This window comes from Conger conger, chromosome 7 (assembly GCF_963514075.1).
Source record: "Conger conger chromosome 7, fConCon1.1, whole genome shotgun sequence".
In the NCBI taxonomy this organism is placed as follows: Eukaryota; Metazoa; Chordata; class Actinopteri; order Anguilliformes; family Congridae; genus Conger; species Conger conger.
This window is the reverse complement of record NC_083766.1, coordinates 55,302,094-55,321,923: the sequence shown is the minus strand read 5'-3', so window position 1 is coordinate 55,321,923 and position 19,830 is coordinate 55,302,094. Positions and strand designations below refer to the sequence as shown.

General features: G+C 44.2%; 1 protein-coding gene across 2 annotated transcripts in view; it reads left to right on the top strand.

The window, feature by feature from the left end:
* Positions 1-12,698, top strand: part of b3gat1b (beta-1,3-glucuronyltransferase 1 (glucuronosyltransferase P) b) — an 81,698-nt gene extending 69,000 nt beyond the window's left edge. For both annotated transcript variants that reach the window (XM_061247342.1, XM_061247341.1), the window contains 4 exons: positions 1,796-2,304; positions 7,663-7,959; positions 10,699-10,802; positions 11,471-12,698. In XM_061247342.1, the coding sequence (XP_061103326.1) occupies positions 1,796-2,304; positions 7,663-7,959; positions 10,699-10,785 (893 nt within the window). In that variant the 3' untranslated portion in view covers positions 10,786-10,802; positions 11,471-12,698. The remainder of the gene's footprint in view (positions 1-1,795; positions 2,305-7,662; positions 7,960-10,698; positions 10,803-11,470) is intronic.
* The last annotated feature ends 7,132 nt before the right edge of the window (positions 12,699-19,830 follow it).

Here is a 19,830-nt window from a genome sequence, read left to right as displayed (position 1 = left end):
TTTGCAAGGTGACGGCCTTATATTAAAAAAACAAATGAACTTGGTGACTCGGCAAACAAATCTCGAGCTGTCAGATAATCCAGCCAAGCCACTTTGTGAATGAAGATCGGCCCAGAATATAAAGATTGTTCCTTCTGGCCCTATTCCCCATAGTGCAGCGTTGTAGCTCAGAGCATATTAGTGCAGGTTATTGTGCTTCTTTTTTTGCAAAGGAGAAAAGGCCTTCTCTGGCAGAAGTTGCTAAGAATATTGCCAAAGGTGACTGTCTTGATTTATGCAGAGAAGACAGTGCTTTTAGTGCGGAATTACTCGGTAATAACAGTGGGATGAAGGCCACCGTTAGCCTGGAATACATTCAGCAGAAAATGAACTTCACTTCCAATTCAGTGATTACTCCAATTGGTCGCTCGATTCAACCTATCCCCCTGCTGTTCATGGGCGACCAATCTTATTGGACTATTTTACACTTTAATTTACACCTTGCCAGCCAGCGAAGCAAGGGCATCCCCTCTATATTTCTTCCAAAACTTTCTTCCCATTGGTTTTTTTCCCCAACTGGTACATCTTGTGCTCCCAATTTAGGGGTTCAGGCCTGGGGAATGTCCGTTACGTTTTGCTATGTTTTCTGTGTTGAATGATGTTTCCTCCCAATTCTATACAACGTTTTGGAACAGGATTTGAGGTATGCTTGCTCCCATTTGGAGGGTGTTTTGGGGGTGTAGCCCAAATCAATAATTTCCTTTTTTGCTACTCTGTAAAACGTTGTTGTGACACTCGCTAAACAAATAAAACTGAATTGAATTGAACTGGTTAAGGTTGAATTTTAAGGCTATGTAAACCCAAGTCTGCACTGCTGCTTGAATGCATGCTGAGCTCTTGTCGAGATATTGTTCTACTGACAGTACCTGCTTTTTACCTTTGTGTAGCATGCTACCTCATAAAAGAGCTCTTTATCATTCCGGGGACGATTGCAGTCCATCAGCACCAGCTTGCAGGTACTTCACCCTGTGGGTCGGTGGACGGAGCGTAATCTGCTCCGTAATCTGCTCATGGTGTAATCTTACACCATGGAATATTGTCTTGAACTTTGAGCAGTGATTTAAAGCACTAATTACTTTTCATAATTACCATTAAATCATATTTTGTTGAAAAATAAGGGTAACACTTTGCTACATACATGAATCGGTATGGACTACTGTAGTTAAGTAACTACTTAGAAGTTAATCTGTGCAGTTTTGTTTATCTGTATTTGAACATCATTAATTAATGTTAACTTGTTAGCTACCCACCATAATGTTAACTATTCATATTGGAATGAAAACATTTGTAAATGTATTTGTAAATGGTTCACTAATTACACGTTTATCAGTTGATGGTTTTTGCGAATGTATACATGTTCAATGTATACATATTCATGTAACTAATACATAATAGAAATATTAACTCATTAAAAAATAATTTCAGTCTTAATTCATGTAAGTGTACATTGATTGATGTATTAATTAATGGCATATCATGTACATTATTGTTTAAATTTTGTTTCTCAAGAATTATGTCAAAATGCCATAGCAGGTGGATGAATCCCCCCCCCCCCCCCCCCCATGTCATGTCATATGACAGTAATTCAGTGATTCAGGCTAAGGTGTCTACTGCCTTCCACCGCTAATGTGTCTACTGCCTTCCACCGCTAATGTGTCTACTGCCTTCCACCGCTAATGTGTCTACTGCCCTCCACCGCTAATGTGTCTACTGCCCTCCACCGCTAATGTGTCTACTGCCCTCCACGGCCTCTTAGATGACCGGGGGACCACCAGGAGAGACACAGGCCAGGGTTCGGACTCCAAGGAGTACTGCTCTCCCGACAAAGACATAGTGGAGGTGGTTCGGACCGAGTATGTGTACACCCGGCCCCCGCCCTGGTCCGACGTTCTCCCCACCATCCACGTCATCACGCCCACCTACAGCCGGCCGGTGCAGAAGGCCGAGCTCACCCGGCTGGCCAACACCTTCCTGCACGTGGCCAACCTGCACTGGATCCTGGTGGAGGACTCGCAGAGGCAGACCCCGCTGGTGACGCAGCTGCTGCGCGAGACGGGCCTGAACTACACCCACCTGAACGTGGAGACGCCGCGCAACTACAAGCTGAGGGGCGACGCCCGCGACCCGCGCATCCCGCGCGGCACCATGCAGAGGAACCTGGCCCTGCGCTGGCTCCGCGAGACCTTCAGCGCCAACGGCACCCAGCCGGGCATCGTCTACTTCGCCGACGACGACAACACCTACAGCCTGGAGCTGTTTGAGGAGGTGAGACATTGGCTCAGGCGGTAAGGGTCGGAGGGTTGCCGGTTCGATCCCGCCCTGGGTGCGTCGAAGTGTCCCTGAGCAAGACACCTAACCCCCAAATGCTCCTGACGAGCTGGTTGGTGCCTTGCATGGTAGCCAATCGGCGTGAGTGTGTGTATGAATGGGTGAAAGAGAAGCATCAATTGTACAGCGCTTTGGATAAAGGCACTATATATAAAGGCCAACCATTTACCATTTTACCACTTAGTAGCATTTATATAGCACTTTTCTTGCACTCAAAATACTTTACAGTGATAAGGGTAACTTGCCTCAACCACCACCAATGTGCAGCACCCATCTGGGTGATGCAACCGCAGCCATTTTGTGCCAGAATGCTCACCACACATTACCTGAGGTAGAGAGGGAGGGGCAGTTGAATTTTATGAATAAGGTACCATTCCAACTGCAGTTAGTATTCACATTTTTATGTGCAGGTCTGCATTTAGCAGACCTCATCATCCAGAACGACCTACAATTATCTAGGTGCAAGCAGAATGGCTTGGCTGAGATAGACTTCTCTCCTTGGAAATGGAAAATATTCATAAATGTCATGAGTGTGTGTGTGCAGTATTTGCTCCAGCCGTTCACTTTTGACTCCCATAATGTAGCGAAATGTCACATTTTTGGCTGGGAAAACACTGTCGTATTAGACTAACATATAACTGGGCCATAGTCGCTGCCTTCAGATTGAAAAGGGACATTGTGTCAGTTGTTTGAATGGCAGCCAGACAGTGGGCAGGGGGAGTGAAGAGATGTCAAGCATTGTGATGCTAGCATATTATTTCATTATAAATCTATTGAACACATGCTTCACCAGCAGATATCTCAATGCAGACGACCATTAAACACAGATCACACATAGCCAACCATCGCTGTTCGGCACTACCTAAATTCAGCTTGAATGAGTGACTTCATAACCAGTATTAGAGGCGATTCGAGAGCATTACAGTTGACAATTTACAATTTATTCACAACCTGCTACTTTTAAAGGCCCCTCTTAAACACTGCTATCCGTCATATTGACGACACCGCTGGCGGTGTCGGCGGCAGAACACGCAAACCCCACCCCAAAACCTTCCCTCAATCCCCTCAGCTTTTTAACGGGGTAGAGGATCAACCACAGGAGGCGCGGCTGTCTCGTCTCCGCGGTGAGTGATGACCGGGGTCGTTAAGACTATCAGCCCCTTTCGACCGCTTTACCGCCGTTCCGGGCGATGCGGTCGTTTATATCCCCCACCAATCCTGCCTCGCGCTCAGCTCCTCAATTCCCCGGGGGACGGTGGCGCTCGAGAAGCCAGGTCGCATGAGAATACGCGTCTAAGCGTGGAAACCGAGCGCGGTTTTCTAAATCTCACCCTTTTTTCTTTTTCTCTTCTTTGTTCTTCTGTTGTGTTTTGTTTTTTTCTCGAGTGTAATTTATGAAGCTGGGACGTACGAGTCGCTCAGCTGGGGCGATAATTAAAGTGCGCCGGGCCAGGCAGGTGACCGTGGAATCATCTAGAAGCCATCTGGTTCTCCTGATGTATGGATCCCCGTTCACAAAGTTAGACTAATTGCTTGGCTTGCTCTAACAAAATTGCAGTGTCGTCAATGGGGTTTGGTGAGTAACAAATTAGAGTGACTCAGTGCCTCATCGGAGATTGCTTACGCCCAATTTGCGGCGTCTCCAATCCCCACCCCTCCGCACACGCGACACGGAAAGGTCAAGAGCACACCTGGGCCTGCTGCCTCCGCGGTGTGTCTCTCTGTAATTGCCTTCTGGAAGGAACACTAAATCTGGATCCCAATTCAGTCCTCATTTCACAACACTTACAGTGAACAACAGGGACATTATTTGACATTTGGGGCAGATCCCCAATTTCTCTCTGTCTCTGTATGTCTGTCTCTCTCTTGCTCTCTCTCTCTTACTCTCATTATCTCTGTATCTCTCTCACTCTGTATCTCTCCCTCTCTGTCTCTGTCTCTCTCTTGCTCTCTCTCTCTTACTCTCATTATCTCTGTATCTCTCTCACTCTGTATCTCTCCCTCTCTGTCTCTGTATCTCTCTCACTCTGTATCTCTCCCTCTCTGTCTCTGTATCTCTCTCACTCTGTATCTCTCCCTCTCTGTCTCTGTATCTCTCTCACTCTGTATCTCTCCCTCTCTGTTTCTGTATCTCTCTCACTCTGTATCTCTCCCTCTCTGTTTCTGTATCTCTCTCACTCTGTATCTCTCCCTCTCTGTCTCTGTATCTCTCTTTCACACACTTTCTCTCTGTATCTCTCTATCTATTTCCCTATCTCCTTATCTCTCCTATTCTATCTCTGCATCTCTCTGTCACACGCGCACACACACACACACATACTTTCTCTCTGTACCTCTATCTATCCCTGTATCTCTCTCTCTCTCACACATACAAATGTACCGACTGTCTCTTTCACTCTTTCACTTTCCCAGACATCTAATGTTCTGGAAGTCTCCCAGCTAATTGCGTAAATAAATCCTGTCCCCTCTCCAGCTCGGCCCAATGTCGATTGAGCCCCCCCCCCCCCCCCCCCCCCACGGCAAAATGGCCGCCATGCATCACCCCGGCGGGAGCAGCGGGGACAGAGGACTCCGCGCAGACGGAATAACCGGCTCGGTGGCGGGGCTGTTCCCCCAGTAAAGGCCCAAGGACTATTATCCGCGAAAACAGAGCGGCCCCCCGCCCCCATTCGTCTTCCCAGCAGCCAGCGCTGACAGCCGTACACGTCTGCCGGCCCCCCCTGCGAATTCCGTGAAATTAAAATGACCCATAAAATATGTATTCCTCACTGTAAAGAAACCATGCATCACGGAGGGAAGGGCGCATTCATTATTCATCCGCTGTTTTTTTTTAAAAGTGCTTATGCTGCCTCTTTTGGAAACGGAGAGGCTTATTTACGGGGGCTCTGTATTTATGTTCCAGGTCCTGTTGTTATCCTCGCTTCTCCCCTGTTCCCTTCTGCTCAAGGTTCATTACACGGGTCTCACCTCGCTGTCTCTCTCTCTCTCTCTGTCTCTGTCTCTCCCTCTGTTTCTTTCTGTTTCTCTCTCTCTGTCTCTATCTGTTTCTCTCTCTATCTCTCGGTCCCTGTCTCTATTTCTCTCTCTATCTCTCTCTGTCTCTCTCTCCCTCTTTCTCTCTGTATTTCTCTCTCTTCCTATCTCTCTCTCTGATTCTCTGTCTTTCTCTGTTTCTCTATCTCTCTCTCTGATTCATTGTCTTTCTCTCTGTTTCTCTCTCAATCTCTCTCCCTCTTTCTATCTATTTCTCTCTCCCTATTTCTCTCTATCTCTCTCTCTCTGTCTGTCTCTATCTCCCTATCTCTCTCTCTCTCCCTCATTGTCTTAATTTTCAATTTCAAGGAGCTACACACGCAATACACACTGTGTCACCAAAGCAAAAGTTACACAGAACAACAATGATAACAAAAAGAAGCTGTTCACTCATATAAATGCATTATCGTAAGCTTGCAACATTATACATGCATACAACATCAACAAACACATACTGTCATATCGCGCGCTCTCTCTCTGTTGCTCTCTCTTCCTGTATCTCTGACTTTCTCTCACTCTTTCTCTGTTTCTCTCTTAGTCCATCTTTTCTCTGTGAATGGTGAAAACGGTGAAAAGTACGTATATAACAGTGCAGGTCAGAGACTGCAGGTTTGAGTTAACACCCTCAGAGGGGCACCTCTGGTTTTCAGTGCAGCTGCCTGCTATGCTCAGCGAGCTTACTTGAAGAAGGACCTCATGCACTCTCAGAAATAATGTGACAGTGGAGGTACATTTCTGTTCTTCAAGAATGTTGTCTTTGGGTACCAATGAATCCATTTTCCGAGCAAAAAAGGTACAAATTAATAATATATCGCTGGCTAGGGTTACCATTTCATGTACCGATAAGCGACAAGCATTTGTACCTTTCAAGGCACTGTACATACCTTTATTGTTGAGGGTGAATGGTTCTAGGAAGGTTGGTAGAATATGTGTGTGCGTATGTGTCTATGCATGTGTGCATGCCTTTCAAGTTCTTTTCGCACTTTCTCTGACAAACCAGACCTCTTACATTGTAGGTCTGTGTATAAAATGTGCACAAAAAATCACCACTGATTTCCACACAGTTAAGTATAGATAGGCCAAAATAACACCATAAAAGACTTTCTCTTAAGTGGCTGCTTTTGGTGCTTTTAAAATGAGATTGATGTAAATCACAGAATAAACTATATTTATAGACTATGCACACTTGTCAAGCTCGGAGGGTTTTATTTTGTGTTTAATTTATGTTGCTTGTTATATTCTGCATTTACTTATTTTATGGCAAAACAAAAAGCTAGACTGCAGTAGCCGCCTTTTATTTCACTATTAACAACATAAACCTGCTCATATATCACTGTATTCCTCGCTACAAATTTATCAGCTGACATCAGGAGCGCATTGAAGTTAAATCAGCCGAAACAGGGCACCTTAAATCTAAAATATACTTTCAAGTGTAAAAAGGGCCAGGTGAGAGTGTTCTTGCAGAAACCTCTCCCAATGTCAAGTAAATGATTGGTGCAAGTTGAATTCAGAGTCATCATCCATGTGAAGTAACATTTCAAGAGTTGTATTTTCCCATCCAAATGAAAATTCTCCACACATATTAACATGGCTAATATTATCTAAGGTAAAAAGCCCAGTGTGCTTTTTACCTTAGATAAGATAGGCCCAGCATTTAGGTCAGAAATCAACCTGCATTTCCTAATAAACTAAAGTTCCATTTTTGCTTGAGTGTGCAGCAATTTTAATTTTGAACAAGCTAAGTTGTTATGTCACTGGCATGATTAGCCGTTTGCCACTCAGTGTGCTAATTACTAGGTGTCTGACTCTCAGTGATCCTTTCTTCTTCAAAGTTAGGGACCAAACCAGTGCTTTGCATTGCATTGGTAGATTTATGGTAAACCGCACCCTTATTTGAATGCATAAAGGACTGGCTAGCTTTATTTTACTTAATGTGTTAGTGTGACCATGGGCTCCATGAGAATCTTGGCTCTTCACCGCATTTTACAGATTGAAAATGCGTTGAGAAATGTTCATTTTTATTAACGTGCGATTAGGAGGAGTGCTTTATTGTCCACTGGTGACCCAGTCCGTCTCAGAGGCTCAGTGACCTCCGAGGTGCATGTTAAGGGCTTTATCGCCTTCTTCAGAGTGCCAGGCGGGTTCTTCTCCCCAACGTTGTGCGTTAAATCCCTTTAACTCACCCCTGGTGGATTATTCCTAATTTTTATTTTTTTTTCCTAATTTAATGCTGTAGGACTGACCCTCTGGCTTCCTGTTTAGATGCGACTGACCCGGAAGGTGTCTGTGTGGCCAGTGGCCTTCGTGGGGGGTCTCCGGTACGAGTCGCCCAAGGTCAACGCCGCCGGCAAGGTGTACGGCTGGAAGACGGTGTTCGACCCCCACCGGCCCTTCGCCATCGACATGGCGGGCTTCGCCGTCAACCTCCGCCTCATCCTCTTCAAGCCGCAGGCCTACTTCAAGCTGCGCGGCGTCAAGGGCGGCTACCAGGAGAGCAGCCTGCTGAGAGAACTGGTCACCCTCAACGACCTGGAGCCCAAAGCGGCCAATTGCACTAAGGTGAGCCCCGCTGCTGAATCCAGCTATAAAGTTTGAGCTGGTCTACCTGGGTATGAGCTGGTCAACCAGCATGGCCAAGCTGGTCATGAAGCTGGTCTAGCTGGGTATGAGCTTGTCAACCAGCATAGGCAAGCTAGTATTGTTTCAAAACATAGCTTGAGCAGTTTTTTTAGTTTTTTAGTTTTTTCAGCAGAGGGGCAGCTTGTATTTCAGGGGACACCTCTGTGCCGATTCCTGTGAACATATTATTATACAGTAAAATAGGGCAGCCCAACCCCGCTCCTGGAGATCTACCGTCCTGTAGGCTCTCATTTCAACCCTCATTTCAGCCCTGTTGTAAAACATTAACTTGTGGATAAGCTGGTTAGCGCTGGAGGGTTAGCAGTGGAGGGTAGCGGTGGAGGGTTAGTGCTGAAGTGTTAGCAGTGGAGGGTTAGCGCTGGAGGGTTAGTGGGGGAGGGGTAGCGGGGGTTGGGTAGCGGTGGAGGGTTAGTGCTGAAGGGTTAGCAGTGGAGGGTTAGCGGTGGAGGGTTAGTGGGGGAGGGGTAGCGGGGGTTGGGTCGCGGTGGAGGGTTAGTGCTGAAGGGTTAGCAGTGGAGGGTTAGTGCTGGAGGGTTAGTGGGGGAGGGGTAGCGATGGAGGGTTTGCAGAGCTTGCGGGGTATTCTCAGCAGGAGTGGAGTCAGCTCTCCGACTGCTCTCATCTTCATAATCCCCCCTCTTCAACTCCATCTCTGACTATTACTCTCCTCTGCACCGTGGGAGAAGACAGGGGGTGGGCGTCCGGAGCATCAGACGTGCCCTTGCATTATTCATGGGGAGGGGGGCGATGAGGGTCTAAATTCATGGCAGGTCCCGCTGGTCTCCGATGAAGCTTAAGCTGCCTCAGTAGCCCGGGAGGCGCCGCAGACTGAAATGAACGACAATAAGAGTGCATTCTACTCTGAAAGTGTACCTTTCCTTTCCACTAGATGAGCTCTTTTTGGGTTCAAATAACATTTTACCATATGTGTTCCCAGGCAGCTACATCAAATCACTCTATTACCGAGAATCAATAACAAGGGTTTCCGGGAAACTCGCAATAGCCCTGTGTTTGGAGGGTAGGAAAATTGATACTCGAAATGAACAGATATACTTCATGAACTCAAAAAAACAGTTCTTAGTGAGCCCCAAAATACCTTTAAAAGAAATATTCAGGCAATGTCCTTTCACTAAAAGGGCTCACTGGCAAGAATATTTCCTTTCATGCAGAAAAAAACAAGGCACAATCATCATGTGGATCAAGGCCTACACTGCCCACCTATGATCCACCTAGCCCGGTGTTGCTAGGTTCTTTGGTTGTTTTGAAGCTATTTAAGTTTATTTAAGTGAAAGACAGCATTGCCTGCTATTTCCCCTGTTGTGTTTGGAGAAGAAGCCTCTCTCAGCACTAGAAGCCACTTTGCTCCTCTGCACAATTCCTCCTGGGCCTTTTTCGCTCTCCCGACGCCCGAAGAAACGCTCCGCCCACTTTCAGAAGCTACTGTCCAAGGTTAGCGTAGCGTAGCGTCTCCGTTGTCAGCGTAAAGACAAATTAAACATTGTGGAACGTCGCCATATCAATTTCACACCTGCATTAACATATAAATGAACACACTGAGGTTACGATACAGGCGGGGGGAGAAAATGCACCGCCCATTTGTTATTATTTGCGATAATGCAGCTGAATATTGTTGTAGGGGAGGTAATGTTTGTTGTGTATTGGGACTGAGTGCACGGATTTGGTCAGGCATTCTCATCAACCCTGTTGCTGTTATTCCTTTTGACCAGAGCAGGCTCCAGAATTTTGGTGGCCCGAAACAAGGCATAAGCGGGGGCAACCGACCGTCGGGGGTTGGGGGTGTGTCGGTGATTGCATGCTGGGGAAAAGGCACAAGAATAATAGCACCAAAAAAGCTATTTGTGCCCTCTGAATACTGCACAATTAAAGTGTATTTACAACGATTACAACCTGAATTGTGCGGCCCTTTTGAAAGAGGTAAAAGCTGGAGAACGAGGAACGTGGGAGCACACGCAGTGAACACAGCTGACATTTCATTTCCTCTCAGTGTTAAACACTTGACTCTGAGGAAGTCATCATTAGCCATTGAATCATCAGCCTCATCCTGTTAATTAAAGGTGTTCAGAGCTCACCAGCTCAGAGAACCCATGCACTCCTCCTTCATTATGCAGATTAGACCATCGCACAAATAAGCATTTGCAGATAAGGATGATTTTTTTGTATTAGGTTGTCACTTTAGTTGAGCTATACACCTTTAATCCTGCATAGAGTAACACTGCCATAACCGTGACATAACCCCTGCTGTTATCAGCCATAACCATGTATTTCAGTCCATAACAAGCTTCATGTGATTGTCATAACATCACACTGTACTCAGACGATTTGACTAAGCAGACTTAAAAATAACGAACGTATACCTTATGTCTAATGACATTCATTGCGAGCTTAATTGTGTTGTCATGACCAGTTATGACAGGTGTAATGCCATGCTTATGACAATGTAATATTGGGTTTATGGTCTAGACTTTAATTGAAGTGTTGCCAAAATCTTCCTTGCTGTTGAAGCACCAATCTATTCTACTTAATTGACAGTACCTTTTAAAGAATTCTGTATTAGATCTGAGCTCTTGACCCTTGTGTTCTTCCTCAGGCTTTTGTATGGTTGTTTTGTAACTCTGTATTAAATTTGATCTTCTGCAGATTCTCGTATGGCACACCAGGACAGAAAAACCTGTCCTCGTCAACGAGGGAAAGAAAGGATTCACCGACCCCAACGTGGAGATCTGAGGCCGCCTCTAACACGGGTAAATATGCGGCGTAATACGGATCAGGCCAACGATGTGGAGAGAGAACACTAGCAGGTCTGCCATCAGAATGCATCGGTGTGTCCTTCGCTAATGATAGCGTTTGACAGACAGCACTATCTGTGAGCAGAAAATTGTGTTTTTCCTCTGAAATAAAGCCGGAGAACTGAGCTGTGGCACGCATCTCTGCCCTGTCTCCTAGAATCAGAGCGAGGAATGCTCCCTGGAAATGATTAGAATAATTCCTAATGGTGCTTCACATTGGGTAGCGAGATGTTTTTGTCTCCAAACGGCACTCAATTCCACCTCACACACATTCCATTTTTCCTACAGGCACCCCTGTTTTGATGTATGATAATATTATAATGATATAACATTTGCTTGGCTGGACAAGCAATATTCCAGGCAAATGGAATTACTGTCGTGCACAGCTGCGTGTGTTTCTATACAAATGTCTGGTTTATCCCTGCTGTAAAATCCAGCTATGACCTGCTTGAAATTACCTGCTACCAGCTGTTTAAAAACATAGCTTGAACTGGTCAAACCATGTCGGGTATGGAGATGGTCTGAACTGGTCAACCAGCTCCCAGCTGTTTCAAGACATTTTTTTCAGCAAGGATGAGCTTTAACAGTTACTGATTACACTGTTGTCTTTCTGGTCCTCGCAGGTACTTTCTATTGGCTGGGCCTTGGGGGACACTGGACAGCCATTGGACAGGCCTGGCAGAATTGAACGGTGATGCCGCTCCACTTCAGGGACCGTAGAGTACTTTCAGAAGAATCCCCCATCATAACTGTCAACTAAAAACAGAACAAACACTTACAACGCAATGACCGTGATGTACAAATAAATGTAAAAAAAATTAAATAAGCACAGATTAGTACAAGAAGGCAATATTTATTAATTTTAGTGTTGAAATGATATAATAATGACAGGCAGAAGACCCAGGCAGTGGGAAGAGCATCTCAAAATGGCCGATATGTTTGATTTTTTGGGGGGGTTGGTGGGGGGTTAGGGGTTGTTGTTTGTATTTTAATTTTTTCATTTTAGGGTTTTTTTTGTTGTTCTTTTTTAATGTCTGCATGGTGTGATATGACAATTACGGCATCCAATCCAGAGAAGCAGCCACCCCCATTCCATCGACAAGGCAAATGGCATCGATGTCACTCACCCGGGAGCCGACCAATCACAGTGCGTCTTCAACTGTCACCCGTTCATTGGTCGTTTGGCCATGTGCCCTGAACTCACTTTTGCGGGTGGCAGCGTGGGTGCTTGTCTGAACTGAGACAGCAGCTATGCATGGACTGGTCGAAGATGACAAAATGGCCGCCGGCCTTAAGCCCAAGTCCTGCCCCAGTCCCATCTCCCTCTCAAACAAACGTGGCATCAGCAGGGGCACAGGACTTCTGCTCGTCTTTTGGCACATAAGGTTTTAAAAACGGATGGATTGCTTTTAGCTTTACTTGCCTCCCTTAACATCTTAATTTCTTTATGTTTAATGTTTACACGCATTTTACTGGTTGTCCCAATACTACTGAATCCTGTCTTGATTCCAGACTTTAGTCTGAGGTACAGGGTCATGTGTCATGTAAAGAATTGTCATAAAATGTCTACTGAAGCTGACACTACCCCTAAAAAATGGCACACTGCTGATATTTATGGAATTTGTACATTTGCTCCTACTTAAATTGTTTCATGATATTGCAAGGTGGGTTTCCTGAACATGGCTTGGCATTTTGCTGCATTAGAGATTATTTTATCTCTGTTATGATTCATGTACTCGTGCTTCTCTGACAGTCGGACACTTGTTTTTGTTAAAGTGTTCATTTATTTCCCCGTTCGGTTAGAGAGGGAAAGTGAAAGATCAATAAAATGCTACAGGCCACCATTAAAAAGCGTGTAGGCTTTCCCTTGTTTTAAGCTTGTCTGGATTTCGCACAGATCAAGAAATGGCCGCAGTCCTCTTGTAATGTGTCACATGCACTTGCTTCATCCAAACTTATAAACAGAAAAACCGGCAATTTGTATGGCAGCAAGTGAACTGGTGTTTTCATTTCACTTTATCAATGATGCTTAAGGGCATATTATTTCTAGTGGGCTCTTTAAAGTTAAGCCCGAGTGGTAGCACTCCTCAAAAATAAACGAGTATAAATAATTTAGTCTATATAAGCGAGTATGAATAAGCATGACTGATGAGAGAGGCATTGCTCTGAAATTTCACTCATATGTAAATCACAGAGATACTGTGTTTTGTGCATGAATGCAAAACGCATTTACTTTATATTCCACTATCCTAAGGCCACCATGTCCTTCATTAATTCTATCCGTGAATGTGGCCCATTTTCATTCTTTCTCAGACTGTAGACACACAAACACACACACGCACACACACACACACACACACACACACACTGACCCTGACCACAGTTCAATCCATTCATGGGTGGTTCGGGGCATTTTGGGAATAATAGATGATGTGCTCCATCTTGTTTAAGTGCATTGATCAGCACCGCAAGCAGAGCTTGAATTTCATCATTGTGACTTCAGGGCAGGTAAGGATAGGCCACATGTCATGATTGACTTTTTCCCTTGTGTGGATCATCTGCATTAGCTGCTATGGATGTAGCAGCTGTTCTTCTTGGGGTCCACAGAGAAGAGAAAACAGAATAAAATGTAATTCAAGACATACACATGCACGTACAGTACATGCATAAAATAGAATTAAACACACATCATTTGGGAGACACACAGACGCACAAATTGATTCCTCTCATTTACCAATTCACACACATACACACACATATACACACACATACACAGAGACACACACCAGCACTGACTGGCTGCCATGCAAGGCACCAGGCAGCTCATCGAGAACAATTAAGGGTTAGGTGTCTTGCTCAGGGACACTTTGACACTTGCGGGGGTTTGAACCGGCAACCCTCCGACTGTTACACGACTACTCTTACTGTACCTCCTGAGCTAATGTCACCCACAGTCATAATCAGTCATAACAATTCCCCAGTCACCATGTCATACATTCATCACTTATCATAGACTATAAACAGAGATTTTTTCAAGCAGGACCTGATCTCTTTACAAGGTGAGTATTTCACATAAAATTTTTAAAGAAATAATATATTGTTACTATGGGTGCTTTTGTAGACAATCTAAAATTAGCTTATTTCGTATTTCAGAGCGCTATGTCTGAAGCGTGCACAAAACTCTGTTTGCAAATGTTGAAATCTTCGGGCCATTTTCTACATCGGGACGATCAGACGGATGAACCGGCGTGGCTCCCTCTGCACACGACGAGCCCTCACAGAGCGTAGTGCTCTGACTTTCTGAACAGCCGCGCTCCGAATGCCCTGAGTTTCTGAACGCACGCATCCCATGCACCCTACGGCAGTGTTGTGCAGGCTTTACACAGCAAAGTTCAAGCAAAGTGGCACTGCATAAGTCAAATGCAGCAATGAACGCTTAATAGACTCGGCGATCGCCAGCTTAATGCAGACGCCTTGAAATAAAAAAAGCCATGCCATCTGTTTCTGTGATGTCACAAAAAACTCTCATCAGACAGTATGCTGATGAGTATTCAATGCATACTTGAATGCAAGTTTCAGTTCCTATCAAAATGGACGCCTTGTTTTGATGGCAGCCCGGGCTTTTCTCCACAAAGGTTAGAGCTGCCATCTCTCTCCTTGACAGATTTGTTCCTTTTTTCCCAGCGTAACAAAAAAAATGTTTAACATACTTTCTGACAATTTCTGACAAGCTGACAGGAGAGAAGAGATAAAAAACCATAAAAACCTCGGGGATGGTACATGATAAGACAACCACGAAGCCGTCAAAAACAAACACTAAAGATTACTTATCCGGGCCTTCCTAATAAATGTGTCAAAGTTGTGTATCTGTCAGTGAAAGTTTTAGTTAAAAGCTGGCTTTTGTGTTGTGCATTCAATGCGGAAGAGAAAAGCACTCTTTATAGTAAGTCGGGGGTATTCAGCGTCGGTCCTTAGGGACCCCTGTGCAAGCTGGTTTTTGTTCCAACTACAATTGCAATCCAAAAATTTGAACAACCTGAGGTGAAACAATAGACTGCTAAGTGTAGACACATGGCCACTAAAACTAACTGTTTGGCGGATCATTAAGAATTCAACGACAGAGCAAATGACAAGGAGTCAAACCTGCATTGTGTTTAAGGAAAAACAATAAACCTAGGAAAGAACTTAAACAAATACGGTTGTCAATCAAATTAAGAGCCTATTGATCCACCTCAGTCCTTAATTTAATCGGTTTAATATTGTTACTACCTCTTTTTATGCAGTTGTTGGCCAAATAAGCACAACATGAACATGGGACATGTGTCTTCATGGTATACATAGTTATTTCTGACATAATATGGCTGAAAAGGGTAGATAATGCCTCAAAACATGAAAAACAATTAACAGCTTCCATAAAGTTCTGGGGCGGCACGGATGGTGCAGTGGGTAGCACTGCTGCCACCTCACAGCAAGGAGGTCCTGGGTTTGAATCCCCATCGGCCGGGGCCTCTCTGTGCGGAGTTTACATGTTCTCCCTGTGTCTGTGTGGGTTTCCTCTGGGTACTCCGGTTTCCTCCCACAGTCCAAAAGACATGCAGGTTAGGCTGATTGGAGAGTCTAAATTGCCCGTAGGTATGAGTGTGTGAGTGAATGGTGTGTGTGCCCTGCGATGGACTGGCGACCTGTCCAGGGTGTATTCCTGCCTTTTGCCCAATGTATGCTGGGATAGGCTCCAGCCCCCCTGCGACCCTGTTCAGGATAAGTGGGTTCAGATAATGAATGAATGAATGAATAAAGTTCTGGGATTGCGATAGTGGTTGGAAGGGAAACCAGCATACGCTGATGTTGAATACCCCTGCAGTAAGTCACACTGATGCGCTCACTTCATCATACATTTTTGATTTAGGCTGAAATGGCTCCCTGCCGGGAATTAATCAGGCTTAGCGATATTTGCATTCCTTTCAAATTCATACCATTGCGTCTGCGAATAAAATAATAAAAGTCTCTGTTCATAGGGACTGATAAGAAAGACACAGCTGCCCCCCCAAAAAACATTTTTTTTAAGTCAAATACATACAGTAAATATTTGGACAGTAACATTTTTTCTGTTGTTGTCCCTCTGTACTCCAGCAAACAAACAGTTGAAATATAAATAGATGTGGTTATAGTGCAGATGTTCATCTGTCCTGGTTGAACCGAGTAGGAATTTATACATAACCCCCCCAATTTTAAGTCACTATCCAAATACTTACGGACTGTATATATCACACACTGCATGGCTGAACACAGTACGCCCCCCTGACCCTGTACTTGAGGCCCTTGGACGGTCAGGCCCATCAGAGCTGAAGTGCTATTTCCCCCTCTGATACATTATTTTATCTCTCCAGCAATGCGGTTCTTATCATCCAGCCCCTTCCCTGGGCAAACAGTCACCTGGAACCTGCCTGCTCCAGTTCCTGCACTCCTCTCAAGTCCTTTCATTGTTTTACAGCACAGGTACACAGATACATTATAGAAATGTAATTCACAGAATTCAAATAAATAATTTATTATTTAGCTGACACTTTTAACCGAAGCTACTTACATTTGATAAGGCTAATCAGGGGACACTACCCCCTGGAGCAATGTGGGGTTAAGGGCCTTGCTCAAGAGCCCAACAGCTGTGCAGATCTTATCGTGGCTGAACCACAAACCCTTGCTGAAAAAAAACAAACAGCTCAAGATACATATGTTTTGAAACAGCAGGTAGCTGGTTCAGCAAGACCAGTTTATGACCAGCTTGGCCAGCTCATACCCAGCTAGACCAGCTTATGACCAGCTTGACCATGGTGGTTGACCAGCTCATACCCAGCTAGACCAGTTTGACTATGCTGGTTGACCAGCTCATACCAAGCTAGATCAGCTTGACCATGCTGGTTGACCAGCTCATATTCAGCTAGACCAGCTTGACTATGCTGGTTGACCAGCTCATACCCAGCTAGATCAGCTTGACCATGCTGGTTGACCAGCTCACACCCAGCTCGACCTGCTCGACCAGCTTGACCATGGTGGCTCGCAATTTTCAAGCTGCTCAAGCTGACATAGCTGGATTTCAGAGTGGGGTCCTGCTCTGCAGGTACATAATGACGCCCAGTCAGTCTTCTCCTCTTAAGATTTACCATTCCCTCAGATGTCTGTACCCACGCCTCCCCGGTCTCTCCCTACGGCTCTGTGCACCGGGGGAGGCAGAGGGGGCTCAGATTTCTGCCAGTTTTATCTTCAAGGTATAACACCCCAGGGTAGCGACATGCTGCTAAGCTTTCTGCAGCCACATCGTGTTTAAACATTCAATTTCAGGGTCTTCCTTGGGCACACTGTCCACATAATTATACACAGCATCGTCTCAAAACTACTGTCACTAGTGACTGGAGCCAACAAACGTGTATATTGACCAGGTTTTCCTGATTGCCAACCAGTTTTGTCAATGGAGAAATGTAACTAATTTGGGACATTTCTTCTTAGTGACCAAGTAATGTATTTCTTTGTATGAAAGTTTGCAGCTTTTTTATGGTCATAATAAGCCATACATTGCCTTGGGGTGACTCTACTAGTTTTCAACTTTACACATGAACTTTGCAAAGGAAGTTCACAAGACTGGTTTGACGCAATGCAGAGCTTTCACTTTTCAGTTTCACTGGCCACAGAAATCCTAACATCAATTCCATGTCCCCAGCGGCCGCACCAGTCCTTGACAACACAAAACAAGTTTAGCATTCCTGCTGAAATAATCTTCAATTCACTGTGTGGATTTTTGCCAGGTTAAATTAAACTAAACTATTTTACTGGATGACAGCATTGAGGCGAGAGTTTCTCATTGCCTCCATGTTTAATGTGCAAATTAATTCAATGTTGTACTTATTTTGTGTCTTCACAGAGAGACCATATAGCGTTCTCTGTCACAGGGAATACAATGCTGTGATGTACAGTAACACACACAAGCAGGTCACCTGATTTACTGGAAGTAGAGGTGGGGCGGGGCACTTACCACATTAACCTCATCCGTTTCACAAGAAACCACTGTGTTAATAAAGGTTGTTCAGTTTCACACACAACTTTTCACTTGCATAAACATATCCACAGTCAAGATTTTGTAAAACAAAATGGAATGAACCACTAATCAAGTGCAGCAAAGAACTAAGTCCTCAGTCAACATTTAAACTTGTGTCTCGCTGTTCCTTAGATAATTAGTTGTCAATCTGATGAATCACTGACTCTAGCAAGGAAATCCAGACAGACTGCCTGCGTCGCTTCACTGAGACATTTCCTAAATATCAGCGTCAAAGTCTCCTGTGGTATTTCAGAGAGAAAATAATCACAGAGTTTAAAGCTACCGTATACCTACAACCCCCTATCCCCCCTTAGAATTTCTCTTCATCTTATGCATCTATGATCAACAAAGTATGCAACCATTTTATAACTTATTTCTAGATTCTTGTTCACCTTGCCGTTTTGTTATTTATCTTTAATTTGTCGAGAGCATTGAGGATTTGGATCTTTTCATAGTCTCTTCCCACCGAAGCAACGAAGGCCGTTGTTGATTTTTACACCAATATTAGCTTGTGTAGGTTATGTGCCAAAGTAAGCAGTTCATGCATGGTCAAACTGTGCACAGATTTTAAAATGTGTTGAAAATCTGTGCAAATTGAAGGAGATTTGTCTTGGCCATGCACTTCATATAATTTTCATGAGATCAGCTGTGCTAATTCAGTGTTATTAAAAAATAATCCAGAGCAATTTCCCATTGCCGATCCGTATATTTATTCATGGTCTGTATTTTGGTTATGGCTTAACATTGTTAGCTTATTGTGCTTTAGTGCTGTTAAATATTCACACAGTGCTCTGGTTGTTAGTCAGATGTAGCCCTTTTAATCATGTAAATCAGGTAAATGCGCTCGTTTTCTCATACATTATGAGTCACTCTGTATATCAAAGCCTGCTAAATGAAAGTACTGCAGAGCAACAGCACAGCTGAGTCTGAATCCGGTTTCACAGGCCATAAATTGATTAGTAATCATAGTAGTAGCAGAAGTAACGATAGTTGCACAGTAAGCTAGTACAATGTAATCATAACTATCACCTGTTTCTACTTTTTCTGTCTTTCATCCTGCGGCCTGAGGACTCTTTCAGAAAGATTTCAGCATTTACATGAAGGTCGCTCTTTAAAACGCATTTACCCAAGGGTACCCTTTCAATGGAAACGCACTGGATAAGGAGCACTGGTAACACTTTTAAAAATGGTGTGGTAGCAGATAATTAGTCAATTATTAATAAATGAATCATGCATCATTAATAATGCATTGCCCATGAGTAATCAACATTAATAAACGTTATGAAATGTCCATAGGCCAGGGCGGCTGGATTGAGAAAATGTTGTAGTCATTGCCATTGCGATGGGAGCATGACTAGCAATAGAATAGCATTGTCTGAATTTTAAATAAATAAAAAACCCTGCACATCGACAGATTATTTATGAAATTATCCATATTCTACTTTTCATGAATAACTTTTTCATTAATAACTAATATCTAAAATGTGTGAAGAGCATTCAGTTTTCCTTAATTCATCAAACAAGTGCTGAGTAGCCACAGAACCAGATAGATGTGGTTCAACAGGGCTAGGGTAGAAAACCAGCGTATTAAGCTCTCGGGTTTGATACCTAACATTCAGTCTGTTGTGTTTAAGAACCGCATTGAACCTGACAACGTGAAATAGCAATAGATTGATCCTGTATTCCTCAACACTCAGGAAGGAGCAGATAGACCTGTGAATTACCGAACCAATGACTTGGGTGAAAAAAAACAAAAACATTAATATGTTCATTGTATATGTTTACACTGTGCGTGTGTGTGTGTGTGTGTGTGTGTGTGTGTACCCGTGCATGCAAGCGTGGGTGTGTGTGAAAAATCTATTAGATAAAAATGGCTTTAAAACCATAAAACCATGC